This window comes from Amblyomma americanum, chromosome 4 (genome assembly GCF_052857255.1).
Source record: "Amblyomma americanum isolate KBUSLIRL-KWMA chromosome 4, ASM5285725v1, whole genome shotgun sequence".
In the NCBI taxonomy this organism is placed as follows: domain Eukaryota; kingdom Metazoa; phylum Arthropoda; class Arachnida; order Ixodida; family Ixodidae; genus Amblyomma; species Amblyomma americanum.
Genome location: NC_135500.1, coordinates 129607798 through 129627281, shown reverse-complemented (window position 1 = coordinate 129627281; position 19484 = coordinate 129607798). Strand labels below are relative to the sequence as shown.

At 50.5% G+C, this 19484-nt stretch overlaps 1 protein-coding gene across 7 annotated transcripts in view; it reads right to left on the bottom strand.

Moving 5' to 3' along the window:
• LOC144128350 (uncharacterized) overlaps positions 1 to 19484 on the bottom strand; it is a 421731-nt gene that overhangs the window by 6421 nt on the left and 395826 nt on the right. For all 7 annotated transcript variants that reach the window (XM_077661689.1, XM_077661691.1, XM_077661690.1 and 4 more), the window contains 4 exons: positions 14450 to 14565; positions 1909 to 1976; positions 1372 to 1538; positions 866 to 928 (listed from right to left, as the gene is read on the bottom strand). In XM_077661689.1, coding sequence (XP_077517815.1) covers positions 866 to 928; positions 1372 to 1538; positions 1909 to 1976; positions 14450 to 14565 — 414 coding nt within the window. The remainder of the gene's footprint in view (positions 1 to 865; positions 929 to 1371; positions 1539 to 1908; positions 1977 to 14449; positions 14566 to 19484) is intronic.

Here is a 19484-nt window from a genome sequence, read left to right as displayed (position 1 = left end):
CCTAAATCTGAGATACGGTTTGCAGCGACGTATACCACGTTCACATTGGCCGCCATACTGGTGGACCAGGAGTACGGCGACGCCATTGGCTGGAACGGGGTCCTTTGACGGGGAAAAGCCGCTTCGCTCTTGAGTTGTATCTGATTATAGTTCTAGTCCGCACATCGCCACCTGCCCAGGGGAAGGTTGGTGGAAGCTATGCCGCGTGTTCCACCAACATGGCGCCCCTAGTGTCACGTGCAAGGCACGTCTATGTATATATAGTTAACCGGTCATTTTTTTTTTCGCATACGTTGAAATGAGGCGGCAGCGGCCGGAATCAAACCCGTGAACTTGTGCTGTCCAACAGAACGCCATATATTCACTAGACCAAATTTCAAAATTTTAATAGGCAGTCCAATAGACAAATGAACAATTGAATAAGAGTCAATAGACGGACAAAATTCTATAAACTGTCTATAGACTGTCCGTGTATGATAGCGGTGGGGAGGACGCTTGCCTTCGCTGCCTTGGGCCTAGCTCTATAGCCTACCTGTCAAGAGCAGCCCACAGCTATACCATAGGTATTTATCAGTTCTTTCCTTGTAAAATGGGGGGGGGGGGGGGGGGGGGATTTTATCACTGCCTGCTGTCGCCATGAACATCACAGAGGCACTACCACGCTCGCCTAACGACTGCGCCGGTGACGCTGTATTGCGGCTCAGTACTCTTGACAGCATGAGAGGCTTGTTCGACGACAACTTTTTGCTTAAGTTTGCCACATATATGAGCGTAAAATGCGTCTGGTTGGTTCACTAGGAGACAAACCTACGCAGTAATATCATCGGGCGATCACAATACGGCGGAGCGCAACGGAGATGCTTACCGTCAAAGTAGGAAGGTCCGTGTGTGACCATGACAGGAGGAGGAACTGCACCAGGCTTGACATCTGAGGAAGAGAGTCGCATACCATATTGTCATCAGAGTTCCATTATTTGCGGTTTCGACTCCTCTACTCAGAGGCAGGCTTCAAGACGCCAGTGTGCAGTGTGTTGCGCGGATCAACAACAAGCAAAAAGCTCAGCTTCAACAGTAACATGAGGGCCTTTCGCGAGTGGCATGCTTCGGCCTTGCTAGGTCGATTAACTCCTCGTTCACACGGGCTCATATTTTTCTGTTAGCTTCAGCTTTATCTTTCCTAGCACCAACATTGGTGAGCTAGCACTAAGCTTCAGTCCCTTTTACAAACCGTTCCCATCGAGCGGGATATCACCGACGCAAAGCATATAATATCGCGTGAAGGGCCAAGTCTGGCTTTTGCGAGGAATCACAGTTTGACGCTGCACCTCGTTACTGAACGGTGCACCACCAGCAAGAATGTGGAATGCTCACTCGTAAAGTGCAAGGAGCGTATGTCGACGTGCAGGTTCCCAGCGGGCAGGATGCCGTGGCCCTGCTCGAGGACCTGGATGAACGCGAGGCCCACGTGGTGTGCCGCGTTTGAGAGCGGCTGGTTGAGGACGATTCTGCAGCTGACGCCGATGCGGTCGTCGACGGCGCTGTTTAGTGACAGAAAAAAAAAGAACAAAAGAAACGTGTTGAGAGGAAGAATCGTGACGTAAACAACGGGACTATAGACTGAGCAGGAAAGTGCATGCATTACACGAGTTGAAGCCGCAGCTTAGCTGCCAGTATAATTAAGCACCATAGACTGAATATATCCTTTGCATTTTATCGAGCGGTTCTTGGTTGTAGATTACACTTGTGTCACGTATATCAGGATATCTAAACACAAAACGTAAGCTCACATGGAGATTACACGAGAGATTAAAGATAAACAGCGTGCACAGTAGGTTCGGTTGCAAATATATCGACCTAATAATGTCGAATCCATGCGGTTGCAAGCTTTAAGACAGAGGAGGAACTTACCTGAATTCTAAAACTTGCGTCATGTTGTAATCTGATGATAAGGGTCCTAAGTAGAATAACTCGTCTAGCTGTAAAAGATAAAGAACAAAAAAAAGACATCTTAGTCCACTCACTCGGTGCGAAAACTGAAAATCAGATGTAATAGTCCAGGTGGGGATCCTCGTGTACAGAACGAAGTTTTGTTCGGTTTGTGTAGCTGAATTTCTTGCAAGCCATAAACGTCAGGAAGACCTGTTGGCACAGTGGGCTTAACTCTTGCGAGCCAGGGACACTGAGGAGAAATAGAAGTTGGCCTGCATCTATAGAATAACGCGTTACAATCACAGAGAGACCACTCTCATCCAAAACTGAGCATTATAAGCTCGAAAAGATCAAAATATGAAATACAGGTATCCCCATCACCGGCCGATTTCCCAAGCAAACTCCCAGCGTCGACACCGATTTTGCGACGGGGATCCCAGAGGCTATACGCTACAGCGCCATTCACTTCAAAACGGTGGCAACCCGTCCTCTTCGGTAATGACGTCACAAGTGTAAATCGAGTGGCGGGAAGATTTCTGAATCCAATTTTCTCGGCAATAAATGCATCTTTTGCTGCCAGACACATATGTCAACATATAAAGAAAGAACCAGATAATCACTTTTTACTTATACTAATAACTGGAAGGGGGTGTCACGTGTTGCCACTTAAATGGTTAATTACAAGTGTGACAACTTAAGATGGCGTAGCACAGGCGGGCTACACCGACATCGATACATCTCCCTATCGTTCCTGACTGAATCAGGTCCCGGAAAAAAAAAAAAAATCCGCAAGAACTATACACAGCACTGCTCCCTGCCAAAGCAAGCAGCAGGCGTACTTCGTTCAAAGCCAGCCACTCTCGTTTATTAACCACTACATCTCCCAGTTAAACGGGCGCATTCACTAACATAGCCGCCGCCTCCACTCGGAACCACGCTTCGTCAAGTCGCGCTTCGCGGCTCCGCCGTCAACATCATCGTCCGTGCGGACACTTCATTTAATCCCACTTCATGTCCACTCGAGCAGGTGGGTGCCGCCTCCCCTACCTCCACATACACAGGGCAATCTCCGTCGCACGCGGCTCGTCGCGAACAAGAGCGACGTTTAGAGCACTTCTCCTCGACGTCGTGTTTTTCGCTCCGACGATCGTTTCACTCTTGTTCTCATCTTTCGCGCTCTGTCGCAGAGGTTTAATATCTGCCGCTGCGCCGCAGGCGGGCGCACGTTTTTGAAAGCAAACTTATGTTCCTACCCCCCCCACCCCCCGCATCCCGAGAAACGACAGCGGCGCCCTCACAGCGTGCGCCCACAGTGCGTCGTTGTCCGCCGAGGGGCGCCTCTATTATGCGTAGCCTTTCCGCCGGCTCCACTAAGGACCTCATCGTTTTGCTATTCTCGGGCGGGAGGGGGGGGGGGGGGGGGTGGGGGGGGGGGGGGGGCAGTTCCCCGCTGGCCAAAAGAACGAACGCTCGCTTGGAGCCCACCCGATTGCCCGGCCGGGAGAGCTGTCGCTGGCGTCGTTGTGTAGCTAGAACGCCGCCGCCGCAGCAGCAGCAGAGCCAAGAATCAGCAGGGCAGGCCGAAGCGCGGCCGCCCCAGCGCACGCAAGTCAAGACGCATTCGGGCGGCGATTTGAAGCGGATTGTGCACTCCCCTTATACCACGCCCCGCGCGCTGCTTTTGTGAAGCGGCCACTTCCGCCGACTTGCGTCGCTTTTTCTTCGAATTTCTGCGCCGTGTATTATTCTGTGTATAGCGGACGCCGTGCCTGAATGGACGCCGCCTGGCGGTCGGTTCGCCGGGCAGACAGGCGGCCGTTTGTGTTTGCCTGGCTCCGGCAAACACACGCTGCAAGGACGCGATCTGCCATTGTGGAAATAGTTTAGAATCTGCAGTCCAAAACTGCAAACCTCCCGCCCTGCTACGTCGGACAGCAGCGGAGGGGCCGCTGCTTCTATCCCCTCCCCTCTACCTTGCCTTCCGAAAGGGTGACAACTGCCAGCTTCCTACGGTTCATTGTAGTCGAAGAGGTACGGCAAGAAGCACGGATTCTAGGCACTCGGGAAGAAATGCACTAAACGCGCAAAAAAAGCAGGCTGCAGAATGGATAGAAAGTTTGCTCGCTTTCGCTCTATCTCCTTCTCCCTCTCTCATTCCCTCCTTCCCCGTCTAGAACAGCGGGAAACCAGCAGAAAAAAAATGAAAGCAGAGCCTCTGAACCGCAGAGTTCCCTGCCGGAGCCCCACGGCACCGAGTATGAACTGCGGCGTCGCTTTGGCCGCAGTCGACCTTTGTGCGCTTCCGCGTCGCCGAGTTCGAAGCGAAGTAAGGACACGCACGGGGGAAGGACGCCTTTCTAGCCTTTGTAGTCCGGCTGGGAGCAGTTTATTTGGTTCCATTCTTCGGCGCCGTCCGTGCCTTCGCCCGGTTTTGTGCGCGGTGCGCGCTAGAGACCTTATTATGAAGTCCAGACTCCACTACTCTCCGCATGCAGCGCCGCCACGCGGCGGGCGCTTCCACGCATTCGAGTGGCGTGTTTTCTGCGGGCAGCAGCGAATATCGCAGTTGGGAATGATCCCACGCGTACAGAAAGAGCAGAGTTTGTCATCATTGCGTCAAACGGCCTCCGGGAGTGCGTAGCTTTCCATCGTCAACCTGTTGGAATGAGAACGTCGCGACAAAGCGCCGGCGGTTGAGCCATCGCGTAGAACAAACATCGGCTCGCCGGAGAGCCACTCGGCTTGCATCAACTCGCCCGCAGACGCGACACGTGCGCGGACGAAACGCAATGCTTCACACACAACATTCGAGGCTCTAATGTTTTCCCTAGGTTTCCACACAGAGAGCGCCAGGGGCGGAATTACTAGAGGTGAAGGGTTCATTAGAGGCGAAGAACTTAGAGGCGGAAAACCATGCTAAATCCAATTTTTTTTTTTCGATGAAAAAACTCCAACAGACACACGTTAAAATGGGATCACCCCCCGAGTAGCCCATGAATCCGCCCCCGGACAACGCTCGCTTGCATGTTTCGGCGACATCTGTGGAAAGCTTTCGAAATTACCACCACGGGGACACAGAACGGAACGACTCTGCGAGGCCATTTGCTGAAACGGTCGCCTCTCGGCGCACTTTCTTCGAGGCAGCTTTGTTGCTATCCGCGGGCTAGTTTTCAGGGACGAAAGTGTTCCCTTGTATGCGTGCGCCGCGCCGTGAATTTTGTCCGCCTTTTTATGTGTCGTTTTTTGTCTCTCGGACAGAGAAGCAGGGCGCGTGTTGTCATTACCGACTCGAACATGAGCGGCGCGACGTCCGCGTAATGAAAATCGATGCCTAATGCGCGTAACTCGTCAAACCGAGCCGCAGGGACGCGGTGTGTATATACCTCCCAGGTATTGGGAAACGGCCAATGAGTGTCCGGCCAGCGCGACAGGACAGCAGCGGGACACTGGCTCGCCCCGTAATAAGCATGTCTGGCAGCTGGGGGGCGGGAGCCATTTTTAGCAACCATTCGAAGTATGGGCAGACCGCGGGTGTCTCCTAATTTCTGCGTTCGCTTGTTGCGGTCATGTGGCGACGCAGTTCTCCGCTAATGGGGATGCAGCGCGACCTGCGACGACACCGCCACGTGGTGGTCACAACAGCACACACACACACACACACACACACACACACACACACACACACACACACACACACACACACACACACACACACACACACACACACACGCGCGCGCGCGCGCGCGCGCGCACGCACACGCACACTAGTCGACTCGTGCGCCTTCTGAGGCAGCAAGAACGGCGCCAACGCTTGGTACTGTAGGTGCTGACGTGGCTATCTCAGTCAACTTCGAACCGCGGTCCCCACGTGCGAGCTTACGTCACATATTCTTGAAAGCGGGAAAACATACTAAGGAGGCGGCCTAGGTGGTACGCCACAGATTCAGTTGAAAAACGGAACAAGAGAAAAAAGTGCTGAGTCGTAACGGTCCTTGTTGTCTTGCGTTGTCTGTGACAGCCATGACAAATATCGGAAAACGGCGCAGTGTCACACAGCTCTTTCATAATGCCACCACAACCAGGGACTGTGCTATCGCCCACAGCATGGCGCATAAGTCGCCACTCGAACAGAGCAATCTTGAATTCCAAACGACGGCGCGCCCTAGACAAATTGTGCTGCTCATATATGGCATTCTTAACGGCGGACTATAGGGCCAGTTGGTGAACGATCATTGTTCATCAACTGGCCCAGCGAAAAGGCCAAGAAAGAAACAGGACAAGCACTTGTCCTGTGTCAATAGTGTGCGCTACACCTCGGAGACGCATTAGCAGAGGCTTTTAGCATAGCGGAGAGGTACTAGGGTAGGCGTGGACCGGTTTACCGGACGTCTCCTGCGCACGCGCAGTGGCTCCTCCTGATCCCAACATTGCCACTGCGCATGCGCACGAGGGGTCCGGCAAAGTTTTGCGCAACACAGACTGGTCTGTGTTTCTAAAAAAAAAAAATTCTTGCAATGGTCTCCGCTGTGCTAAGACTCAGATACTACGAGACGACACTCCAGGTGCTCCTGCGCTTTTTTGCGTGTTTCTGGGCGCTTTTCGAGTGCACAATTCAACGACTTGTGGGATCATTAAAGACGGCCGGACGACAGTTATTTCATCATAGCCACGGTGCAGACGGAGCACGGATCTGTCCTTTGAAGAGGGTCGTCTTTTTCCATTTCTACGTCCGCTTTCACTCATCGTCGTTCGCCGCCTCATTCCTCTTTTCTCTCATATTGGCCCTTTTTTTTTTTACTTGCCCTTTCCGCAGCATCAGCGTTTTTGCGCACAAAGCCTCCGCGCAGGGAACTAATTATCCCCAACTGGGACAACGCATGGCGCCGTGATAAGTCGACGCAGTTCCGTCAAGGAGCCCTATACCCAGCGTGACGGGTTCCGTGCAGCATGCCAGAGGATGTAGCTGCGCAGCACCTCCTCGAATCGGAGTAGGCAGGCAGAGCGCTTTCTCAACGATCGTGCACCGCGTCCCTCAGTTGGTCGAACAAAAATATACAAAATGCCTCTTTACTCAACAAACCAGTCATTAAAGCTAAATTTTCCTTCAAGTCACGCGAGTCTGACGTCACACAAGCACTGCTGAAGTTTGGAAGTCGTCAACGATCGCTCCTTCAGCTAGGCCTCCGCACGCCTCTGCCTTCCGTAGCACTGCACTGAACTAGCGACACGTTTGGAAGTCGTCAACGATCGCTGCTTCAGCTAGGCCTCCGCACGCCTCTGCCTTCCGTAGCACTGCACTGAACTAGCGACACGTTTGGAAGTCGTCAACGATCGCTGCTTCAGCTAGGCCTCCGCACGCCTCTGCCTTCCGTAGCACTGCACTGAACTAGCGACACGTATATGGAGTGGGCATCAGCCGTGTATAAAGGACGCGCCATTAAATTCTCGCGCATCGAAGAATTCTTAAGGGACCCTTCGAAAAACAAAACAAAAAAAAGAGATAGCGCTCGAAAGGAAACTTATGAAGACGCGGTGACGAACGGCCAAACCTTGCACGTACATACGGGGCCCCGAAGCTGCTTTGATGTCCTGCTAACCATTTCTTTTGCGTTCACTCATTCGTTCAGGCCACCCGCGGTTCTTACGAGTTTTTTTTTTTTTTTTTGTCCTTCAAATTACTTTCCTGGCTCAAGAGTGCGTAATGAATGCAGTGGCCGAAAGGTACTTCGAGCGTTAACTTGTAGCGTCTTGCTTGCTACTCGGCAGCTGGAGGGTCTAATATCCGCGCGCTAACGCAGCTTTCCAAGCATGAGTAACTCTCGTAGGGGTGGTATAGAACGAAGGTGGCGTCGGGAAAGAAAGAAGAAAGCCTCTGAGAAGCACAGAAAGAAACCGTATACGCACCGCCGGTTTGCGAAACGCGTACCATGTCGAGCCAAGCCGGGACAGGCATAACGACTTGAGCCAGCTAATACGAGGAAAAGTGTGCAGAAGTTCAGGTGGTCACTCAATGGTGCCCAAGCTCCACGACTATGTCGAGTTCTAACTGCACTTTATTCGTTGTTTTTTAAACTTTCACTCTCATGGCGGAAAGAACGAATGGCCCATTATTCATTAGCTCTAGTTTCTAATTAACAGCACGGCTGAGGCAGTCCGCCAGCCGCCTTTGTGTTCCTGGACCAACTGTTGCAACGCCGAGCGTGGCTAAAAGTGAAAAGAGGCGGCTTTTCTGTCTAGTTCTTTTTATATCAGTATTTTTTTTTTCTCAAAAATTCTGTCGCTCAGAAAAGTTCACGATAGCCTGGCAGGAAAGCCACATTTCAGCATGTCTTTTCTCGCACCACCATTACTGCAAGTTTCAACTGTCAAGCATACTCGAGATTCGTGGAAATCCGCGCTATGCATAAAATGAAATTAAAAGAATAATGAAAGCGACGGTGGCGCCACCAATCCTCAAACGAGTAACCAGACCCCCAGACGCGTGTCGCAACGTTAATGAATAGGGGTCTTTTGTTCCCAGGCCCTCTTATTCAGGCACGGTCTAGCTGCGCGTCCTTTTAAAGCCCAGTGAAATCTTGTTTTGCTCTTAGCGCTAATCAGTTTCGTGGAACGCCTTTAGAACCGGACTTTGCTGCGAAATGCTCCGTGCACCTTTTATGAACTCTGATTAACTCGCGCGTATTCTTGCAAAGGCGATGTGAGCTAAAAACAAATAAATAAAGGAAATCATACTGGTCGGTGCGCCTAATTAAAACTTCAGCCATTGCCGCAATATTCGAGCCTTTTGTATGCTGCATATACTATAGCTGAGCCTCGTTATAGCGAAGTTCGACGGGCCCGGCTATTACTTCGTTATAGCCATAGATTCGTTATAGCCTGTGTTGACCGAGCCTCCAAGGGGAATTTGGTTTTGTGGTTTTATGGGGTTTATGGAGATTTAACAACGTCCCAAACCGACTCAGGCTATGAGGGACGCCGTAGTGAAGGGCTCCGAAAATTTCGACCACCTGGGGTTCTTTAGCGTGCACCGAAATTACACAATACACGGGCCTCTAGCATTTCGCATCGAAATGCGACCGCCTTGGTCGGGATCGAACCCGTGTCTTTCGGGTCAGCAGCCGAGCACCATAACCACTGAGCCACCGCGGCGGCTTTTTCCAAGTGGAATCGTCACTGCTTCGTTGTATCCATTATTTCGTTATAACGAGGTTCGACGGGACACTTTATTTTTCGCTCTTTTTTTTAGTACCACAAAAATTTTTGTATATAGCCACAGCGGGCGAGGTTCTTTTATAACGTCAACTTACTATCTGTATATAGCCACATTACGGGCAGGGACACTTTATTTTTCGTTCTTTTTATAGTCCCAGAATAATTTTTGTATATAGCCACAACCCGCGATACAGCAGTGGTGCGGGCGAGGTTCTTCTATAACCTCAACTTACTATCTGTATACAGCCACACTGCAAGTGACAAGAGCGGCGCCAAATGTCTTGAAAGCACATCCAGCTCCGGTGCGCGCCTTCTTACAAAAACACGACTTGTCGCCAAGAGACGCAGCAACTGGTTGACGTAGAAAACAGTGCACCGCGCGTCGCTGGTACGGCCGTGGCATTTTCCATATCGCCTTTAGAATTCCAGCGAAAACGACGGCGTCGTTATCCTTGCTCGATCTCGATTTCTTTCGTAGCGAGAGTGTAAAGTCAGAAGTATATACAACAGCGCTCGGTTATTGAAATACGAGCGCGAGAACACGCGGGGAACACGCGGAGGACGCGACGCGTCTCGGAGAACGAAACTCGAGGAAGGAAGAGAAAATAAGCAAAGCCGGCTCCTTAAGAATGCGAACGAATACGCGCGGCAACGGCTCGATCTGTCATCTTTCTGCCTCGTGCGGCAGGTTCGAGCCGATATCGCGCGAGTTCTTTCCCCGTATACCGAGAAAGGCATATGCGGAGCGGGATGGCACAAGACTGGGAAGGGCTAAGCAAATATCAATATCGTCTCTACGGCCATTTTCTTTTTTTACGGGCTTCGTTTTGAAGACGTTATCGGCCGGAGGAGTGGAAAGAAAGCGAACCGCGCTGCGCTCGAGAGAAGAAGAAACAGAAAGCAGAAGAAACAGAACGTATATAGAAGAAACGGCCGGGAGGCCGGTTTTGCACGCGCGTTCATGGATCACTATGGGACGGGCAACGCATATATATGTGTACTCGAAGGAAGGTATACGGGGGGGGTGGCGTACTACATATACGCATATGGATTTTCTCCGATACGCGCCTGTCTCGTCGTTTCCGACAATCGTCGTCTGCGCGAAGTCCGTTTCGAATATGCGCGCGAGTCGTCGTCTGCTCGCCATTCTGCTGCGGGACCGACTTTTTTCCTTACCGACTTTGCGCAGTTTTGACGAGCTATTTTGCTTTTTATTATTACTTTCTGAGCTCTCGAGCCAGCCGCTTCGCTTTCGATATGCCTTCGTCACCGCCGTTCGCAGTACTACATTTTGTATTTTTTGCTACCTTTTTGCTTCCGTTTCTGGTTCCCATCTCCCGGTGACAGCGCCATATCTGAGATGGAGACGCTCTCCCTATAGCTGTCTCTCCCCGGTCCCTCACGCAGCTGTTAGGCGGTCGACTCGGGAGTCTCCGAATTCATTTCGCTTTTACTTTTCGTATTCTTTTTTTTCCTAAGCTCTTCACGCGATAGGGCTGCGTCGATAGCTTCCTGCTGTCGACTTCTTGGCACGTTTGTCCTCCTCCCCTACCCGTTACGCGTCCTTCCCCTCTCCCACCTGACTGCCTTCCCCTGGCGTCCTGCTCCTCCACGAATCATCACGGCGATTGTAGTTTTCCGCCTGAAGGCGTTGTTTCTAATCGGCTTAAACAGATATTCTCCCTGATTGTGTAATCGCTTGCGTTAGGCTTTCTTCAGACGTGGTAAAGTGGCGCGAAAAAAAGACCGCTCAAGACAGGGCACCGGACGAGCGCCACTGCACCCGGTCTCGTGTGTGGTTTTTCGTGCAACTTTTCCATCTGTGAAGAATTGCGCCAATTAGCCCGACAACATGCTCAGGCTTTAGGCATTATTATCATCCGTTTAAATTGAGCCAACAGGACACATTTCGCCGATGACAGAGAAATTGGAGGTACGATCGATGCGGGGCAAAGTTCTGAAAATGATAACGAAAAGAAGGGGAGGGCTCATTTAACAGCGACAACATATAGGCAACCAACAGGCAGGAATGTGAAGAATGATAGCAGTAGACGAAACAGTGTGGCGCTACCACAGTGCAGCATATATAACACAAGTATATCAACACCTCTTCTCCGAACGGTACTAAGCAGCATAAGCACAAAAATAAGTATAGGCACGACGAACTTTTCACATATTATGCCATGGCGCTGAGCTATACGAAGAACCACTATCTACCAGGCCCCGTAAATCCTTCAGCTGAAATGTGTGCATGTTCTCATTGAATTTCAAAGCGGGACGTCGAGCTTTTAGGGTGTGGTGTATACACATCGAGGAAGTCCTTTTTTAACATAGGGTACTGTTGAGCGTTCGACTGTGAAATGTTTCGCAAATCATAGACATGCACGGGACAAGGGAAGACGTATACCTGGTATGTCCAGAACACTACAGGTCCTGCCCAACTTTGGTCGCCTCTGATTTCCTTCCACGTCCCCCTCATGTATCGACAATTTTTAAACATTAGAAGATATCCGGAGGACCGGACTCGTACGCGGAGTGCCCCAATTTCACGCTAGGAAGGCTGCGAATGCTTGCGACTCATTTTCTTGCGGGTTTTCTACAGCAGAGAAAATGAACTGGGCGTTCCAAAAAGGAATAATGTAAATATAGAGAACAAGACACATCGCGTACATCAGCCCGGGCCGAAGGAATGCGGGAGATGTGTGTACTGGACATATCTAGAGGTGAAAGGTCGCATAAGAAACGCCAAAAAAGAAAGAAAAAATCTCCGCACTGCAGATAGAGTTCGAAGTGTCGCTTCGCCAGAATACAAGGATTCGCAACTCGCGACAGCCGCTAAGAAAATAATCACAAAAATTGGGGTCCCACGACTAGGCAGGTTCCGCAAAAACGGGGAACACTTCCGAACCGCGAAGATATCAGTACTATATATGTGTGTGCGGAAAACAATAAAGAAAAAAAAAGAAAAAAGCTTCCGGATTTACTTGGATCAGTGCGTTGTTTACATTTTTGATCGCAGGAAGTTGGTCTTTCGCTCCCTGCGTAAGCTTTCGCCGGTTTCCGTTCCGTTCCCTTTTTTTTTCTATTTCATTAATATTTTGCTATTTTTTTTAGCTCCCAGCTTGCTCGACGCCCCCGCAGTGTCGACAGTCGACGACGGAAACGCTCCTGATCCTTATATCCTGTTCTCAACGCAAAAAAAAAAAAACGCGAAAGTAAATAAGAGGGGGAGGGTGGAAGTCAGGAGAGACGGAGGAGGAAAGGCCGTCGGAAGCAGGGAGCGCGAACTGTTTCGAGCGGCAGCAGCGGCGGCGATGCACAGAAGTCGTTTTGGGCAACGCGGCGAAAGTTTAAAAAGCAGGAAAAAAAAATGAAAGAAGCCTTGTATCATACATTTAAAATGGGCCGGAAACGGCAATGCGACGAAAAAAAATTAAAAAAGAAAAGCTAAACATATATACGAAACAACCTATAGTGCGCAATCTCCCCGACTTATTTCCTCTCCGTTTCTTTCCCTCTCTCTCCCTCATTTTTGACAGATGGCGGCTTTTGTAGATGGAAAGAAAACTGAAACGTGAAAAGAAAGAGAAACGAAAGTAAGGAGGGAGAAACGCCCGCAGAGATGAACTCGCAGGATTGCCGGAATACTCTACACCGTCGCTGATTTCGCGCGCGCTTTTTTTTATTGTTGCTGTTCTTGTCTGAAACTGAAATGTACTCGGATTTTCTTTTTTCCTCCCATCCTCCTCTTCTTCTTTTTCCATCATCTTTCCATCTTCGCGACCCAGTAGTCTTGATGTATGCGTCTCCGCGGATGTCGGAATGAGTTAGGGAAGCGCTTGTCGATACCGCGGCTGAGCTAGATGAAGACCCCCCCGCCTTCCAGCTTCTTACTGGAGTGTCGTCAGAGCTTATGCCAGGCCTTCAGCGCCGTTCAAGAAACAAAAAAGTAAAAAGGCTTGCCTCACGACCTCTGTAGGCTTAATTGCCTAATACTACATAAGCCACGTATACCCGGAGACTGCCCGAGACATGCTCAAAGGCGGCACCGACCTGTCGCGCGTTATATGGGTTTCGAAAGGCTTTTAGAAGCGCCGCGCCGAATGGGTTTGACTTCGCAATCTCCGTTAAAGAAAGGCGCTTTCTGAAAGCCCGCTCTGACATGCGTCGCTTGTTGAACAGTATTGTCCATGGCACAAATACTATTCTTGCATATAAAGAACTGCCCCGTTAACCTATTTTTTTTTTATGTCCACATGCTACAGCTATGCTTCTGGTTGCCAGCGCTGGGTATTATGAAAAAAATCAATAATCCGTAAATCATTGAGGATGGATTAAATATAAACGAACACGAGCGCCGCGAGCAGGGGTGCGCGCTATTCGGCGGCAATATAGGGAGCGAAGACGGCGGCAAATGAGCGATTAATCAGGCGGGCCCTGAATTGTGACACAATTCGCAATGACCTCTGGGAGAAAAGGAGCATTAAAGATTATGAATTGACCCCATACGGCGCAATGTTCCCAGCCACTATTTCTTCTGTTCTTTTTCCTTTTCTTTATACACATTCGGGCCCGAACGATCCCATTCGTTGCGGTTGAACACATGCCCATGAAAGGCGACCACGCAGAAACTGCGAACAACACACGCGCACAAGATGACCTCGTTTGCGGGACTCTCATAAAAAGGTCACCGTCTCCTTCAAGTGAAGGTCATCGAACTTTATAATTATAATTGGTTTTTTTGGGGAAAGGAAATGGCGCAGTATCTGTCTCATATATCGTTGGACACCTGAACCGCGCCGTAAGGGGAGGGATAAGAGAGGGAGTGAAAGAAGAAAGGAAGAATAAGGAGCCGTAGTGGAGGGCTCCGGAATAATTTCGACCACCTGGGGATCTTTAACGTGCAATGACATCGCACAGCACACGGGCGCCTTAGCGTTTTTTCGCGGTGAAACAAAAACAGTAACAACCCTGGCGCATTAATGCGCTGTAACATATTGGTAACTAGATAATAGCTATGACAGATGGCAGCAGTTATCCCAAAGGTATGCACTCCACCTATATTCCACGCTGCACACCACGAAGTCGTGACCTATAACCACGTCGGGTGCACTGCCACCAAACATCCCACTGCTGACAGAACACCAGACGACAGACGGAGCCAGACTGTGATTACCACATCAAGGACCCGCCGGTAGGAGAACCGGCGCCAAAGTGTTAAGCTTCCCTGTAGGGTTGGCATGGAGACACTGCATCGCAGCAAGCGAGCTGTGCACCGCAGCTGCTAAGCACGACCAGAAAAACTCACCGCTCGCGCCACTTCGGAGGCGAGGGACTTGAAGGCCCGGCTGGAATGGTCGACCAAGTCGGGGGAGTAGCGGCGGTTGGTGACCCGGAAGGTGCCCTCCACGGCCCAGCTGCCGGCTGCAACAGAAGACAAGACATCGATGCAGACGAAGGGCTTCGGAATGCGGCACCGAACGCTACGAATAAAAAATTCAATAAAGAAAAGGAGAGACCGGAAAAATGTATCCAAACGCGCGAAAAGGAAGAACGAAGCGAATATCTGCGTGTGGTGAGGGAAAAATTCTGATAGAATAAAAAGCGGAATGAGTTGGTTGTTGTCGTTTCACGCAAATGTTTGCGCACACATCTCCGACGTCACCTGAAGTGGCCAGCCCCGCAGAACGCTGTGCTTTTACTAGTTCATGAAAGTGGCAAGACAGTGCATACGGAGGAAAGGAGGTTAAGAGGGATAAGCGAGTTAAACTATTAATGTATCTAGCATACACTTGCGCAAAATAGCGTAGGGAGACGACGACGTACACACAGTTATTAGCGTATTATAGGGTAGAAAATAACGTGAGCTGGTACACATTAACGTAAGCGCACACGCATTTGAAAGGACGCTGACGAATTAATATTGCTTGAATGAGAAACACCAGTCTGTCTTGAAAACGAATGAAAAAAAAATGCAGCAGGAGACATGACTTACACCTCTCGTAGCTGCATGCCGCAGTTCCACCTAATAAATAACAGTTCATATACATCGAACTCGCGTTACAATTAACATTTCGAAAAATATAACCGTCCAGCCAGTTGCCACACGTCCAAATGTAGGCGCGTGGCCATTTCGGAAAGGCGCAAAGGACACGACAGCAGTCACAGACAAAACACCGGCGCTGACTGGCAACTGGCACTTTGTTTACACAAGACCCCCACTCAGGATTAGCGACACGGTACAACGATTCAGTTTGCGCGAGCACTCGGAAACGCGGGGTCTTTCTTTCGCTTAAGCGAATAAAGATGAGGGAAAAGAAAATACAAACGCGAAACGATGTCGCGAAGAGGGAATTGAGTTTACCATCACGAAAAAAGAAAAAAAGAAACGAAACAAGTTCCAGACACGTAATGAACTCCCTCGGTTTATTTCGATAGCACTACTTCCGAGTGTTCTGACGACTGCGACTTTCGCGATTTATCGAAACCCCGGCGTGACTCTGCAAGAGCATCTGCTCTCAGCTTCTTTCTGGTCCTGTCCTAATTGGGAAGTCCGGAAGAAAAACAAGACAAAACAAAACGGGGGCACGAGTAATCTGGGATGAGTCGAACCTCGAACTACACATATACGGTGGCGGGAAAGAAAAAGAAAAAAAGATAAAAAGAAAACGAAGTGTAACAGCGTGTGGGCGTGCACAGACTGTCTGTGTTTTATGCGGGGCTAGGATCCGAGATTTATCTGCAAGGCTTAAGAGGAATGCATTCGGAAGGAAACGGAGTCAACGCAGGCCGCGGCCGACCGGCAGGACCGAATTTTCGAATGCAAATGCTCGCGGGGCTCAATGCGGATTACGGACTGTAATCTCGCTTTTAATGAGGCGGCCACCGGACAGCCCACCGGCCGCGCAAAGATGCGTATGGCGGACAAGCGCTGTAAGTTAAGCAGGTTGTAACATGTGCACACTGGCTTTTTTTTTTCTATTGCTCCTTCTCCGCCATTTGATTTTAATCATTCGACATACACTGCAGTAACCGCTGTATGCGCGAGTCTCTCACGCGTCGCGGACTCGGATTTCTTGTTACCCGCTGGAAACGGGGCCAATTATGGAAAACGCGGAAGTGCAGAGCTAATCTTTGCACTTTCAAGGGCAGAAGATATTTCTGGCTGCATAACTAGAAGGACGCGCGACATTCACCTTTTCTTGTTATTGTTTTACCTTTCAAACTTCGTGCGTGCGTGCGATCGTGTGTGTGTGTGTGTGTGTGTGTGTGTGTGTGTGTGTGTGTGTGTGTGTGTGTGTGTGTGTGTGTGTGTGTGTGTGTGTGTGTGTGTGTGTGTGTGTGTGTGTGTGTGCGCGCGCGCGCGCGCGCGCGTGCGTGCGTGCGTGCGTGCGTGCGTGTGTGTGTGTGTGTGTGTGTGTGTGTGTGTGTGTGTGTGTGTGTGTGTGTGTGTGTGTGTGTGTGTGTGTGTGTGTGTGTGTGTGTGTGTGTGTGTGTGTGTGTGTGTGTGTGTGTGTGTGTGTGTGTGTGTGTGTGTGTGTGTGTGTGTGTGTGTGTGTTCCTTTCCCTCGTATATTCGTTCTATATATAATCGTCGGAGCATCCTCGAAAGTTGGTACAACCAGGCGAGCAGGTTCCGGAACCTTCTCCGTTATAGCGAACTACAGGGAGTGCAGGACAGCGAAACATAGGCCTGTCCGGATTATCCCTTTCAACTAGAAAAAAAAGGGATAAATGGATATATAAAAATAGAACTCGTCGGCAGCGCAGCAGATACGCTGCGTGTCGCCCGTATTATTAACGACCATCGCAGCAGCGTCCCTGTCATGAGGCACAAATGTTCATTACCGTGAGGAATGGACCCGCGGGAGGCTCGCCCGTCGCTCGATGCGCAGCTGGTATCGCCTCCGTAGGCGATGGAAAGTGCGTTACACGTGCAGCATAGCAGCCGGCGTGACAAATGTGCTCGGAAACCGCTTAAGCTCGACCGCCTTCGCCGCTCTGTCTGCCTGGTACAGGACGTTGTTCCGCGCTCGTGCGTAGCAGGTCCGGTGCCCCGGCAGGACATATATATAGAGAGAGTGCGTGCACTATACAGGTTGCGATTGCAGACAAATTACCTGCACCCGCGGGACGTCGGCGAGTGTGCGACCTGAAACTCAGCCAGTCCTGACCCCATCGCGATTATCACTACTTATTATTTTGTGCCCATAGGAACGATCTACAGTCGTGCCTCGTTAATATGGACACTCTGGTTCCTGAGTAAAACTGTCCGTAAAGCGAGTCGTCCGTAAAAACGAATCACAAAAAAAAGTATCCCAAAAAGAAGCGTTTAAGAGTGCATACCACTTCTGTGCCTAGAGCGGCGGGCAGTGAAGCGGAAAACGGGAAATCTTGTAAGCTCTAGGAGTATGATTCTGATCGCCATTAACTTTAAACCACGCGGTGCAGACTGAAGCACGTTTGAAGCGTCTAGTGGTCTGTAAGCCGCGTGATGGCGCCTCTTGGAGTGATGAGGTATCTCCTGCAAGGCCGTTTATATCCGAAGAACCCACTCGGCTGAGAGCTGCTGACTGTGGTTTTCAACGTAGAGTACAGAGGGTTTTTTGCGCAGCGATTCATGCAATGCGGGAAATGGAAAGGCGCGCTTGCCGCTATAAAGTACGGAACTAGACACACACAAAAAGAAAATATACCATTACTACGGCATCTGCACTTTCACACTGCCTTTCCCTGGTGTTCTGCGCTGTAAACAAAAGGGGCGGGACTTCTGGTGAAGGCACTCCGGATTTGTTCTCACCGCTGTCCATATTAACAGGACAAATATATATGGCTCCCAACGGGCTCCGTGCATTTTCACTCTGTCCACTGTCCGGACAGCGAGTCTCCATTATAACGAAACGTATAGTACATTGAAGAAGTTTGGTCCCCATAAAAACTGACCATAATTTGAGTCGTCCATAGATAACGGGGTTCGTATTAACAGGGCACGACTGTATTCACATCGCGTAATTCTTAAATGACCGACCATAGCTGCACTATACGATGCAGGTCCTGCCGACTGTAGTAGCATGGGCCTTCGTTACAAAGAATACCGACGCGGGAAGGCGCGGGGAATTTGAAGCAGGTAAGGCGATAGCGAGTTAATCCGTACAACGAAAGACTCGACGCACAGATTTCATTTTGTTGCGCTAAACCTAGCCGTTCGTTTGACTGATCGTTGCAGCTTAGGTCAACGAACTAAGGAGTGTACAGTCTATATAACCTCGTTATAGTAAACGGTTTATAACGAAATAATGCATATAACGAGGAAACAACATTCCTCCTAGAAAGTCGGTCAACATGGGCTACAACGAAGTTACGGCTATAACGAAGTAATCTCCTGGCCCCTTCAACTTCGCTATAACGAGGTTCAACTGTATACTGTATTGCGAGGACACCGCGAACTCTGTTTACCTACGCTCAGTGCGCACTGACTTCGAGTGCCAGCAGTTTAGCTGACAAAAAAACGCTACAGCGACATGTCGCGCCATGTTTAGCTGTGCGAGGTCTCAAGCGACATTACATTCGAAATTTCCCAACACGACCGGCTCGGCGACACGTCCGTGGACAAGCAAAGCGGCCTAAGAACTTTTGGGAAGCACCGCACACGCACGACGGAGCCCCCTCCCCTTCGCAGCCGCCGTTGCCCGTGAAAGTCAACTGGGAGGGTCACTGCCTGTTGCGCCGATCGGTCATCGATTACAGCGGCGGGAACGAGTTATTAAATAAGTAAAGCACCGACGGACTCAAAACGGCCGGCTGCTGCGCGAAGCAAGGGCTAGTAGCTAGTTGGCGCTGCGACTAATGCCCACAGATATATAGATAGGGCCACGCCGGAGGGGAAGGAACCAGTGCAAATTATTTACAACGCGAGCAGGGAAAACGCTCACCGAGACCCGGGGGCTCGCGCAGCAGCGGGAAAGAAATCAAGAAAAAAACGACATGGATATTGCACGAGCGCCAGCAGCAGACACACGCGGGACAGAGATGCTGCGGCGAAAGAGAGGAGGGCCCTTGCCGTTCCTCGATAGCGTTCCATCGAATCATAAATCACCGCTGACCCCAGCTCCCGCCATCCCCCCCCCCCCCCCCCCACCTCTCGTCCGCCCTTGGGCATTCCACGTTGAATAGCAGCACGCTGGCGTGTGAAAGAGTGTTGGTGTGGTGAACAAGAAGAGCATCGGGCATCGTATAGCCGTCGCCAGTTGCTGCTCGTTGCAGGCCCGTACTCGGTTACGGGCTACACGTAGGGGGCGCGCGAGTCGGGGCATGTACGAGTGCCTCGCTGTAGCTTCTTCCAT